The 12,665-nt window shown below is 49.7% G+C and overlaps 3 protein-coding genes across 3 annotated transcripts; 1 reads left to right on the top strand and 2 right to left on the bottom strand.

Annotated features, from left to right (window-relative positions):
* Positions 1–220: 220 nt before the first annotated feature.
* Positions 221–2,442, bottom strand: Aud_005549 (mRNA decapping enhancer EDC3; the record flags this gene model as incomplete). The annotated part of the gene is made up of 3 exons (XM_043290477.1): positions 221–468; positions 524–2,269; positions 2,328–2,442. The coding sequence occupies 3 exons, from the start codon at positions 2,440–2,442 to the stop codon at positions 221–223; spliced, it is 2,109 nt and encodes a 702-aa protein (XP_043146412.1).
* A 3,753-nt stretch (positions 2,443–6,195) lies between these two features.
* Positions 6,196–8,919, top strand: Aud_005548 (BRCT domain protein; the record flags this gene model as incomplete). Its single annotated transcript, XM_043290476.1, has 7 exons — positions 6,196–6,217; positions 6,273–6,334; positions 6,408–6,684; positions 6,741–7,372; positions 7,419–7,695; positions 7,743–7,823; positions 7,871–8,919. 7 exons carry the CDS (start codon positions 6,196–6,198, stop codon positions 8,917–8,919), a joined length of 2,400 nt encoding a protein of 799 aa, XP_043146411.1.
* A 714-nt stretch (positions 8,920–9,633) lies between these two features.
* On the bottom strand, positions 9,634–12,626 carry Aud_005547 (mitofusin; the record flags this gene model as incomplete). Its single annotated transcript, XM_043290475.1, has 4 exons — positions 9,634–9,995; positions 10,054–12,122; positions 12,182–12,230; positions 12,308–12,626. 4 exons carry the CDS (start codon positions 12,624–12,626, stop codon positions 9,634–9,636), a joined length of 2,799 nt encoding a protein of 932 aa, XP_043146410.1.
* Positions 12,627–12,665: the final 39 nt, after the last annotated feature.

Raw genomic sequence — 12,665 nt, 5'->3', positions numbered from 1 at the left:
ATTGTGTGAACCGTGATAATGTAAACTACATATAGTACATGCTTTATTAACGTATGCTTACTTGAAGAGGGTAGCATATGCAAAAATCTCAACTTGCTCTCAATGACCACAGAACGTATCCCGCATAACACCCCTTTATAAGAATGTCAAGAATAACCCATAACGCCCGAAGTGTATTTTTATCGTTCAAAAATCGTCCATGGCGAGTTCATGGCCCTGTTTAAGCAGGAGGAGGTTGGAAGCGAAGAGGTACTACCCAGCGATTCCCAAAGTCGATACCGTGCCGGCGACGCGTGCCGTACTTACGCCAAACGATTTGCGGGATGCCGATGTCTGCGACGGAAAGTTTCCAAGAAAGTCCCTCTCCAGCCAGGAGGGCATTCACGACTCCCGTTTTGGGGGCTCCGAGACAGACTACGGACGTGGAATTGACGCATACTCGGCCGTCTTCGACCATAGTTACTTCGCCTGCCGCCAAAATGTCAGAACTTTTCAAGCAATAGGAAGAGGCTTTCGAACTCACCGCTGGAAGCAGATAGGCCAGATGGAACATCGACGGACAGAATGTCAAGGTTACTACGGTTGACCCAAGCGATCATCTCGAAAGCGATAGCTTGATCGTCGGTGCGCAGGTCCTCAAAGGATATGTGGATACCAAAGAGTGCATCAACAACCAGATCAGGCGTAAAGTCAGAGCTTGACAACTGTGCGGAAAGGTCTTCCCATCTGAAAACACGCCCGCCAATCTTCTTGAAGACATCAAGCTGTTTACGGCAGCTTTCAAGGAGCTCATTTTCGTGTTCCAAACCCAAAACACATAAGGTGACACGATGACCACGATTACGAAGATGGCGCGCAGCGGAAACAGCTCGGGCTCCCGTACGATGGTTACCAGTAAGTACAAGGATTGTGGGGGCAGCAGCATCATTCGACAAGAGACCGACGGCAGCTTCTGCTATGTCTCTCCCAGCGTTCTCGGTGATCATATCTTCCGTCAATCCGAGCTCTGCGACTGCAATCTGCTCCACCTCCAGAGTTTGTAACGGGCTAACTGTGGGACAGCTGCGATTGGTGGTTGTAAGGCGCAAGGAAGCTCCTGATACAGCGGCACCGGTCATTGGTGACGCTGACACAGGTGTCTTATTAGGGCGAGGGCTTGTAGTACGTGATGAGCCTAGTTGGCTTCGCCCGATTGAATTGATCTGAGGTGGCACCAAAGGTTGTCCCAGGATTGCGCTTCCCTTCCTAGACTCTCGTGCGCGTGCCGATGCTCTGGATAGATCGCGGCCTGAATAATTACCACTGCTGAGCTTCGCATCGCTCCGTCCCTGGTCGGAATCCCCGTTCTCACTCTCCTGAGGGCTGTCGAGTACGTTTTCTGTCCAGTGGAGATTCTTCCCACCATTTGTTCCAGGTCTCGGTCTCCTATTGAAGCTGACCAATCGATCCTCATCCGCGGTAGTGTCGTCGTTTCTAATTTCCTCGAAAACTCTTCTTTTATCGAACTTGGATAGATTGCTTTCGAAATCGAACTCGCCCATCTCCTGGATATCTGTCGCGTCCTCCGTTGCCCAGCCATTGGGATCTTCAGCGTATCCACGACCCTTCCTCTTGCGACGTCGTCCACTAGATACAGGAAAACTTTCCTTGTATTTTTGTAGGGTTTTAGATTCAGATGTGTCGGCCGGCTGGACAAATGCAGTCTGGCGCCAGCCCTTGGTTTTCGGGTTTGTATTATTTGCCCCATCGTGCTCATTGACGGCGACGTTTTGAGGATGCCCTGTCCGACCACTCCGGCGGCTTCGCTTAGTCGTAAATTGTGACGCGGCTTGTAGCGGCGCCAAGCCTTCATTTTCATCCAGCGTATCATGCGGCTCTTCCGTCTGCGGCGCGACCTTAGTAGCCTTAGCATTGTTGTCAACATTCAGCTCCAGATTGCTGAATGGCTCTGTCAGGGCAGCTGAAACCGTCGCGTCTCCATAACGAGCTTGTTGGGACGCCTGAAACTGCTGAGCGCTCAGCACATTTGGTATGGATTGACTCTGCGAAGTAGGCGGACTGAATGATTTGGAAGGCGGCTTTCCATAGCTGACAATCGCCGGATCAACAAACGATCGTTGAGTTGGCGTTGTGGATGACTCGCGGGGATGTTGATTTTCTAGGTTGGTATAGGTGGTCTGCGTCTTAGAAGGCCCCAGGGAGAGATCTGCAATGTCGGGAGCTTCGATGGAATAGTTAGGCAATTGTTGGCCGGTCCAAGAAAGAGTCACTGAGAACCACTAGTTAGATTGATACCACTCAGTTTGATCAAGACAAACAACACATACCGTTCCTTAGCATCAGACGTTGACCAATAACGTCGGCCACCACTCCTTGAACGCTTGCATTCGGCGGTGCTCTAAGCGTCACGAAGACATTGTAGCCAATAAACTCCGACGCCATGCCGTAGAGCAGATATTAATAACTCATGTACCGATGTTCTGGTGTTTAAACAGCACAAAGGCTGCGAGAGAAGGTGAGGGGAAGTAGACGAAGGAAAGCGATGTACAGCGTCGCAAAAGTGAATTGTCACGTTGCAACCGCCTTGGGATAACATCACGTGCAGAATATCTTATCGATAAGCAAGAATGTGGGGCTGCAGCCAGCATATTTATGTTGGACAGCGAAAGCTTGTCTAGGACCCTTGTGTCTCTTCAATCAATCTAGCAGAACAAAAAAAGCCCCGGATTTGGCAATCTAAAGCAAGTCTACCTATTGTTGTCCTTGATTGACCCAGATCGATTCTGATAAGTGCTTGGGACAGATATCACTGTCTCCGGAGAGCATATACTTGTGAATTGGCCCTTCATACGGCCGACAACACCCTCCATCAGTGTTAACGAATAATTCCATTGAACATCACCCGGATATCGATATTTGCACCTTTCCTCAAAGATAATAGCCCATAATAATAATATTTAGAAGAAATGGATGACGCAAGGCTTAGACCATGCCGTTAGCATCACAGAAATTCCATGTTGACATTGTATACCACCCTCAACCATATAGATGCTGCAAAAGCTCTTCGTCATCTAATTGACCATCTTCTTCAACTTCTGGATACTGGCGAGGCTTTGAGATCTTCGGAGCAAGAACATCGCTAATACTAACAAGGTTGGAGTAGAATTCTGTGACCTTGGGATGTACCATGACCTTCCGTGCGTCGAATCTGGTGACTTGAAGACCAGTTTTTGAGGTTGCACGACTCAAAGCGACATAAGCCTGTCCTTTTTCAAATACCCGCCCAAGATCGACCTTGACACGCTGCAAGGTCTGCCCTTGCGCTTTGTGGATGGACAGTGCCCATGCGAGTATCAACGGTACCTGTTGGCGCTGGGCTTGCACTTCGCCGTTCGGAAGCTCAATCTTCCAAGCCTCTGGTTGGCAGAGCAAGTGCCGCTCCGTTCCATCTGGCTGGACGAAACAAACAAGAGGCCATTTTCGACTTACCACAACGCCTCCATCCTTGTTACCAAGACCCTTCAGCTTCTTGCGAGCGTGGTTTAGCCTCTCGTCGTCACTCCCGGCATCTTCCCCACCAGCGAATTCGCTCTCATTGTCGCGATAGTATTCGAATGTCGCTTCATCCATGAAGGCGACAACTCGCCCAATGGAGCCGTTGACAAGCGAGTCTTCCATATTTTTGATCAGCATTACCTGTGCACCTTTCTTTAGGTGTATGACAGGTGGCGCCATGCAATTGGCCAGCAATTTTTCACGAAATTGGACATCTTGAATTGTCCCTGAGTCAACTGCATGGAAGGTCATTATCTCGCCGGAGAGCCTGCTCATCCGTGCGCTGTTGGCCTGTTCCACTTCTTGACGAGTAGGGAATCTGCGAAAGACATTTTAGTCTCATCACCGGCTGGGCACAATTGGGATAACATACAATTCCGTCGCTTCAAGTGCATCATGAAAGTTCAGCGGACGGGACAGGGATTTAAACGTTTCGATTGTCCGAGGGCTCAGTTTACCCAGTCTCATTTCGTTGAGCATTTCGGCGAATTCAGGGTCTTTTTGACGAAAAACATGGGTGAGGAGAATCGTATGCTGGATCGATGTATTCCAAGTAGCTGATGCAAAGGCGAACTTCGCCTCTCGATTACTACCTTCAGGCACTGGAGGCAACTGAAAGAAGTCGCCAGTAACGACAAGTTGAATGCCTCCGAATGGACGGCCATTATTTCTGATTCTTCGGGCGATTTCTTCAAGCTTGTCGAATAAGTCACCATCGACCATAGATACTTCATCGATGATGAGCACCTTGGTCCGAAGCCAGCGATTCCGCGCTTTCTGATTTCTCTTAATCTGTAGTTTGTCTGTTAGCGAATATGACCAAAGCAGAGGAAGAGAACTGTCTAACCTTCTTGACCAATTCGGGAACAGGCTCTTTACCCAGCCCAATTCCAGCAAAACTGTGCAAAGTGACACCCTCAATGTTACAGGCAGCAAGACCGGTAGAAGCTGTGACTGCCACACGGTCCGGCTCTTTTCGATATTTGCTCCGTAACTGTTTGATGATTTCTCTCATAAGCACGGACTTACCCGTACCGGCAGAACCAGTAAAGAATATGCTTTTGCCTTGGCAAACGACTGTTTCGAGGACATGACGCTGCTCATCACTGAGAAATAAGGACGCAATTTTTGGACGGGCTTGAAGTTGCTTAGAGTTTATATCCCCTTTCTGATTTCTCTTATGCTGTCGCCGCAGCTCTTTTTGCTCTTCCTTGATCGCACTAGCGGACTTGTTCCAGATTGCAGTGGGCTTGGGACGAGCAGGGGTTTCTGGTTTCTTATATTCTTCTGCTTTTGTCGATTCCTCGTTCTTGGTGAGCCACGGTAATGTTCGACTACTACTCGGTTGCTGGAGGTGGTGTGGGGGCGAGGACGACCATGGAATCTGAACGCTGCTCGATGGGGGGACGAGATCGTTGGAGACGGGAGGTAATTCAGGATATTTTATATCGGAGGATATCAAATCAACTGTGACTCTTTCCCCGCTTTCTGAGACGTTGTTTCCCGCTGAATTGGCATTCAACGTCGCAGCAGAATGGGCCCCAATGCTCGGTCTCACGATTTTGGTCGGCGGAATGAAGGGTTCGGGTTCTTCAAAGTCCAAGTCTACATCATCATCGAAATCGTTTTCATCGAAGTAAACAGCACTGTGTAGAGTCCCTAATGCAGATTCTCCAGCACTGCTCATCTCGATTTTTCGTTTAACGCCTATTGATTGTGGAGGTGGGGTCGACTTCGGCTGCACGATGCCATTGCTGCGAAATAGATTGGACTGAAGCGGCTTCACAGGACCAGCGGAGTGATCTTTCACGGCCTTCTTGAACATAGCCGCTTCCTGGGTCGCTCCCAAAGGGCGCGCTGTTGAGTAACGAGCAGTTTGGGAAATCAGTTTCGGACCATGTACGCAGTATTGGCGGAGTAGAACGAGGTCCTTTTTCCTAATTTTGGACACATGCATATAAACCCGCCCTGTATTTGATGCAGATCCGTTGAATGAAAGGAAGACCGCAAAAGTCGACAATAAAGATGTTTATCTGGAACTTTTCGCGACCCAAGTCGCGCGTATTTGCCGGATGGAACGCGCTGCATTATCGCACGTGATCACGATAAGTACTTTTCTTTTGCTTATCCGCATGATAAGGAAAGCATTTCACAATCATCAGTTTTCCACCTCTGCAATGTCTCCCGTCAAAAAGCCCAATTCTCCTTTACTGCTATTGAGGTAGCCTGGTGCTGCTGAATACTGTAGACTATTACTTGATCTGACGACGTCATTGAAGAACGGACTCCTACTTGAATCCGCCCTTCCTTACAGATAGGACAATTAAGATGTATACTCCGTACTCAACCAATGACGCAAGTCGTATTAGATTCCAGGACCATCCCCATGATTGCGCAAGACCCGAAAAGCTACCCAAAATTGACTGAACATCAATTGAAGCCATTTGAATTTAACCAGCCTTTATGAATAGACTATATATCCGACCTTGATCATCCGAATGTCGCGCAACATGAAGGACTATATGTCACGTGATCACGCATTTCCCGACGCGCGCAAATCAATAATGCGGAGTTTGCAAAGTCTCGGTCCATTTCCAAAGCCCAATAGGCCTTGCAATCCTGCTTTGCCAATCATGAAGCATGGCACAGAACTCAATTTCCAGTAAGTACAGCTCAGTCCAGTGTCCGTGACCGTGGCACTGCTAATATCACTCCAGACAAGGAACACCCACTTGCGGGGGTGGTCCTCTGCTTTACCTCTATTCTCCCAGAACAACGGGTATGCGCAATTCCGTGTTTATTTTGTCCAATCGGCAATACCGGCACAATTACTGATCGTGGGAAACATATAGACTGAGCTAGCCACAATTGCCAGTCAGATGGGAGCAGCTCACAAGTTCGACCTCACGTCCGATGTCACACATTTGCTTGTCGGCGAGATCAATACCGCGAAGTATAAGTTCGTCGCACGGGAGCGGAGTGACGTTGTTGTTCTCAGACCGGAATGGGTTGAGGCAGTACGGCAGTCATGGATGCAGGGTGAAGACACCGATATTCGGGCGTTGGAGCAGCAGTATAGACTACCAACCTTCATGGGATTAGCTATCTGCATAACAGGCTTTGAGGATAGTATGAAACGCCTTCCGGTGCTCCCATCTGCTGATAAGGCTAACGGTCCTTATTAGTGGCTTATCGAAATTACATTCAGGATACTGCTGTCGCGCATGGCGCTGACTTTAGGAAAGACCTTACGAAGAGTGTGACCCATCTCATCGCGCGGAATACAGAGGGCCAAAAGTACAAATTCGCAACACAGTGGAACATTAAAGTCGTAACGATTAAGTGGTTCACTGACAGCATCGAGCGTGGTATGGTTCTTGAGGAAACTCTATACCATCCTCTTCTACCACAAGAACAACAGGGTGTGGGCGCATGGAATCGCACTGTGCAACCAGCCAAGGAGAAAGCTGCAGAAGCCGAGAATTCTTCCAATCCTCGGCCAAGGAAGCTGCGCAGGATCGCAAGCACTAAGCTCGTTGACCAGAACGAAGGCATTTGGGGTGCTATCGTAGGTGCAGGATTCGAGAACAACGAGCTGAGACGGTCAACGAACAGCCAACCCAAGAACGGAGACGTCACATCCTCGACAATCACGAGAAAAGCATCCTTTTTACAGGAGGCTAAATCCTTCGCCAGTGAGACCACGTTTGCGGAGGCCCAGGGATCTCGCCAAGACACTTCTGAACTGAGAGCCGCTAGTAACAATGGTTTCCTGGATGGCTCTTATTTCTTCATATATGGATTCTCTCCCAAGCAGGTTTGTACCCTAGCGTCTCTCCTCATTCCGATCTGACTGTCCCCAGACCAGTGTGCTGCGTCATCACCTTTCATACAATGGAGCTCAGCTGGTGAGCTCTTTAGGCGAGTTTTCGCGCCCAGAGATACCTAAAAGAGGGTATGGACTCTACACGATAGTGTCGTATAAGACGCCGCGGTCTGAGATCCCCTCGACGGATGATCTGGCGTTCGAGTGTGACGTGGTGACCGACATGTGGCTGGAGAGATGCCTAGAGGCGAAGACCCTAGTGCCACCCGATTCTCATATCGCATGTACTCCCTTACCTGTATTTCCTATTCCAGGTTGGTATTAAATTTTCACGTCGTGAAATGTCCACTGACGGAGCCAGGATTCCATGGGATGAAAATTTGCTCGACCGGGTTTTCTCGCATCGACTTGTTGCATTTGTTAAAACTGGTCGACTTAATTGGTGAGCCACTAGAATTGTATCGGCTTAAATGGATACTGACTGTGTAGGTGCCACATATGACGAGTACCTAACGCCGAAAGCGTCTGTCCTGGTATGTAATGAGTCGCGCTCAGTGAATAGCGAAAAGCTGCGACACACTTCCGAGTGGAGAATCCCAACTGTCACCGTAGATTGGCTCTGGTCCTCCATCCGATCAGGACAGAGAAAGGCATTCGAACCGTATATTATACAGAGGTTGTCGCAACATGAAAAGAGCTTGGAAGTGCGAGCCGGCTCTCGCACGGAGCAGAAACATCTACCCGAACCCCCTGATAAGCCCAGCAGGACTGCGCAGTCAGACTCCCATACTACGGAATCAAAGAGATTTGGTGTGAACGGGTCCACCAAGAGTACTCCTGTTGGGAAGCCGTCCAAACCCAGTAGCGAAGATGAATCAGTGAAGCCATCACTTCACTATAAACGACCGTCACAATCAGCATCAGTCTCACCTACCAAAGGAACCAGACCAGCAAATATAGCCTCGCCCTCAAACAAGCGAAAAGCATCAGACCATGGCACAACCTCGGCACAATCCGCAATCGAACTCGCCGTAACCGGATTTCTCAAGCAAGCACGAGCAGCAAATTCGCGCTCGATATCCGATACAACAGACCAGGAAAGCGATAGCCTCCGCCGAAGGCGCCGGAAACCGCTCCTCGGACGAGCACCATCCCACTCCTCCGCGCAGGGCGTCTTCTCCCGCGCCAGCTCAATCGACACACTCAACGAAGACGGATGCGGCAGCGCCGTGGAAAGCATCAACACAGAGGGCTTCAACTCGTTCCTTACGGGCGGGCGATTCGAGCCCTCAGAATCTCAGCGTCGCGTCGAGGAAGAAGAGAATGAGGAGCCTGCAATGACACAGCTGAACTACGAGGATCCCGATGCCGTCAAAATGCGCGAAGAGCTTTTTAATCACGCTGGCAAAGTCTCCAATGAGAAGAAATCGGCCAATCAGGGCGTGGTTGTTGGTGAGGTCAGGGAAGTGGAGGATGTTGGCTGGGGAACTGGTCGAAGGACGAGGAACGCGGTTAAGGATTCGGAGGATGAGCTGTAAATGAGGTTCATGATCTGGTCTGATTTTATTATGAGATTTGCATTGCTTTCGGTGTCTATTTTTTTTGGTTTGTCCGGTGCATTACATGGTGTAATGGCGTCTTTTGTTCACTCGAGGTTCGGGACATTAAGCTACACTCCAATAGCGTCGAATGGCGTGCGGGTATTTTCCTCTCATGATCTGATGCATAAACTTTATTGGCCTAATAATAGGAGGTATGTATCATTCTGCAGCTTCAAGTTGCCCAGCCATGTGCACTAGGCGAGAGTATTATTAGTCCTAAGCCATATACACCATCACTGATTGGTATATCGCTGAATACAACCTTGTCTACCGTGAACAAACGAGCAACGAGGAGTCGCCATTGTTATAAGAGATGGGTAAGGATTCTCAAATTAGAGGTAAAAGCGGGTACATTTTATAGTAAACAAAGGGCTCAACGGTACGCCGTTTGGGATATCTAGTAAGCAAAGGGGGAGTGAAGAGCGGCCGCTACACTAATGATCAGCCATAGAGACTGTATAGCGAAGGATGAACTCGTTCAGAACCTCTGGGTAATGGGTGCGGACAAGGAAAGATTGTACAGGGAGAGATTTTGAACAAGCGGAAGATGTATGAGAAGGGAAAGGGGAAAAATGCAATGACATAACAGTCAAACAGGGAGAAAAGAATGGCGAGATTCATGTAGCGTCATAATGTTTGTACAGATAAGGCTCAACCTTGAATGGCGGCCAGGCCTCCAGGCAAGGGGGCGTCAAGATCAATATTCTCAACGGACCGTCGGTTCTCTCCACTGTCCCGGAAGAGGTTTGAGAAGTATTTGCTTGCGACCTCGCTCTCCTGTTTCGTCTTGCTAACCTCCTGCTTACGTCTTCCGAGGTCCTCAATGCCTTGAGCGAGGCTGGTCTGCAGATTGCCGGCCGGTATACGGAGGATGCGGCGGACCTCCGTCGAGATACGAGTAGCATTGGAGTGCACGTAGTCCATTTCAGACAGAGTAGCGGCAAGCTTGCGCGAGAGACGAGGGGGAAGTGTATGCGGGATTGATGAGAGCATATAAGCAGTGGTCAAGACGGCTGTTGAAAATTAGCTTGCGATCTCGAATAGCAGAATTGAAGATGTCAGGAAACTTACCAGCAGCGACGATACCAGGTAGGAGGAGACGCCGCAAGTTGTTAGGCCCAAGGATTTTGGCGGCACTGAACATGCTATCTACCCAGCTGCCTCCGAAGGCTCGACCACCGAGGACTGTCACGGCAGTCATGGCAATTCCAGTGCCAGCCATCTTCTCCTGTCGTTCCCACAAACCGGTAATATCAAAGAAATCCCAGATCTCCACCTCAGTGTCAACCTGTCTAGCTAGGGTATGGCGACGACCACGGCGAAACATTGCATCGGCACGGAAGTTCAATGGAGCGAACTTGTCCTCTCCAACATGCAGCAGGCCAATGTTCTGAATGAATCCCACTCCTTGAACAGTCTTTGCGCGCGCGTAGTCCTCGCAATCAGCGACGGATGAAGAGATCTGCTCCAACATTGCTAGTTTGAGATCCTCGGCATACTGGAACGCAGAGAACAGACCAGGGTATTCGACACCTAGGTCAGCCTCGGACACTCGCGAGATGGTGTCCGTTAATGTTGAACGCGTATGGTTGTAGACATCCTCGCACGAGTCGTCAATACACTTTTCAACTTCATCGCCGAGCTCGATCTGTTTCGTCTTGCCATTTTCATAGGCTGGTTCGAGCTCAGCGAGCTCGTCTGTAACGCGCTTAAGTTCCGCCTGAGCGATGTCACGATTAACAGCTGCTAATGAATTGATATCCGCAAGCAGGTTGAGAAGATATGTTCTTGCAGGCGCGAGCTTGGAACGAGCGCGCTTCTCCAGGACAAACCGTCTGAGAGAGCTCTCCAGGTTCTCAAAGTCTCGAATCTTCTCCCTCTCCTTTCCTTTGCCCTTCCCTTTGTCGTCAGAATGGTCATCATCATCATCATCTCCATGAGGGTCTGAACCTCCACCGCTGCCACTGCGAGATTGCTCCATGGGGATCGGAGGTGCAACCGGGACAGCATTACTTGAAACAAAGTGAACCAGCTCAGCAGCTTCCTTGTACGTACGAGGACTGAGCTTGCCAATCTGATCCAGGATCATACGTTCGCAACGTTGCTTATCACGAATCTGATCAAACCCATTCACAACAATGAAGATGTAAGCCTTCTCATGGGCAGCATTCAAGATGAATTCTTTGGCGGAAAGCGTAAAGTGGTTGGCGGCGGATACCACGAACACAACCACATCAATTTCCTCCTGCCGGGCAAAAACAGCTGTCGTCTTTAATGAATCCGAGTTGAGGCCAGGGGCATCAATTAGAGCAATATCCACCACCCCATTGTTGAGGAGCGATTCATCAATCGTTCGGACGTCCTTCACGTAGACCTTGCATTGCATGTACTTGGAGTTATCGATAACGATATTTTCGAGTTCCAGAAGAGTGTACACATCGTAGGTACTTTCATCATTGCGATTGTATTGCTTATTCTTGTGCACCGCATGTACCTCCTCGACTCCACTATTCTCTCGTGCATCAAGAACCTCGCAGAAAATGCTGGTGCAGGGTTGCTGGTCCTCGGGGAGCACCTTCCGACGCAGCAAAGCGTTACAGAAAGTCGATTTGCCGGCATTCAAGTCTCCCGTAATTAGCACCTTGCTTGAAGTGTCCTCGATTCTGTCCCGCAGAGAAAGAAGATGTTTGATGCTCTGGCTAATTTTTCCGTCCAAAAGTGATGCAATCGAGGCCTTCTCCAGTGAATGTACCAATTCGGCCTGTGACAAAGCACCGAGCTTCAAATCCAACTTCAGAATCGAGAATTCCTGCGCAATCTGTGGGCTCATCAATCTTGGTTCCGGTGAAGGTCGGCGTTCCGCAGCCGCACTCGACTCCGCTAAGTCGTCGCTTCCTGACATCGTGGCTGCGCGTCGCATTTGTCCTGGCCGTGGGAATGGCTCTGATTGATTGTATTCGCTTTCGAAATATGACTGACTCTGTCGTAGACCGGGTCTTTGCGAAGGTGAGCCGGGGCTACCCGGAGCGCTCTGTACAGATGGATAGTGTGCTGGCCATTGGCGGTTCATATCCTGAAGCTCCTTCAACGTTTCAATCGTCCGGGAAATGGCACGTCCAAGTTTGGTCCGATTCGAATTACTGAAAAGAAGACTTGTCAGCCCTTCAAAACGAGTCGCGGGTACCTCGTCGACACATACTAGAGTAGTTGATGAACGTGGCTCGCAATGACCTGCTTCTCATGCTCGGCTGTATCGCCCACACGTCAGCAACAATGCTCCAATTCCATCACCACTTATCATTCCAACATGAACAGAACCACGAACCAGCTGGATTCCAATTACTTATACCGGGAGGTGTAGGCACCGGTGTCGGTTTATCGACCATCAAATCCGCTCGCCACCCGGCACCCTCATCACCATCCATCACACTTCCACTCGCGATACTCCCCCCATATCCCGAATCCGCGTTCAACGAAGCCATGAGAGCCGTGGCGCTCTCAGACGTCGACCCATTCCCGACAGTCATGTACGTAGGCGGGGGTCGTGGATAAAAAGGGCTGTTCTCTGTAATATCCTCAGGAGGGTGCCGAGAGGATCCCTCTCCGGCCGATGTGCCCTTGCCGGGGAAATACTCCTGACTCATGGCGAATATCGTGTGCGTTGCATCGACTTCGAAAATAAC

Source organism: Aspergillus udagawae (assembly GCF_001078395.1).
Source record: "Aspergillus udagawae IFM 46973 DNA, scaffold_4, whole genome shotgun sequence".
NCBI classification, from domain to species: domain Eukaryota; kingdom Fungi; phylum Ascomycota; class Eurotiomycetes; order Eurotiales; family Aspergillaceae; genus Aspergillus; species Aspergillus udagawae.
Note: the sequence above shows the minus strand (reverse complement) of the source record. Positions and strands in the feature narration are given on the sequence as shown.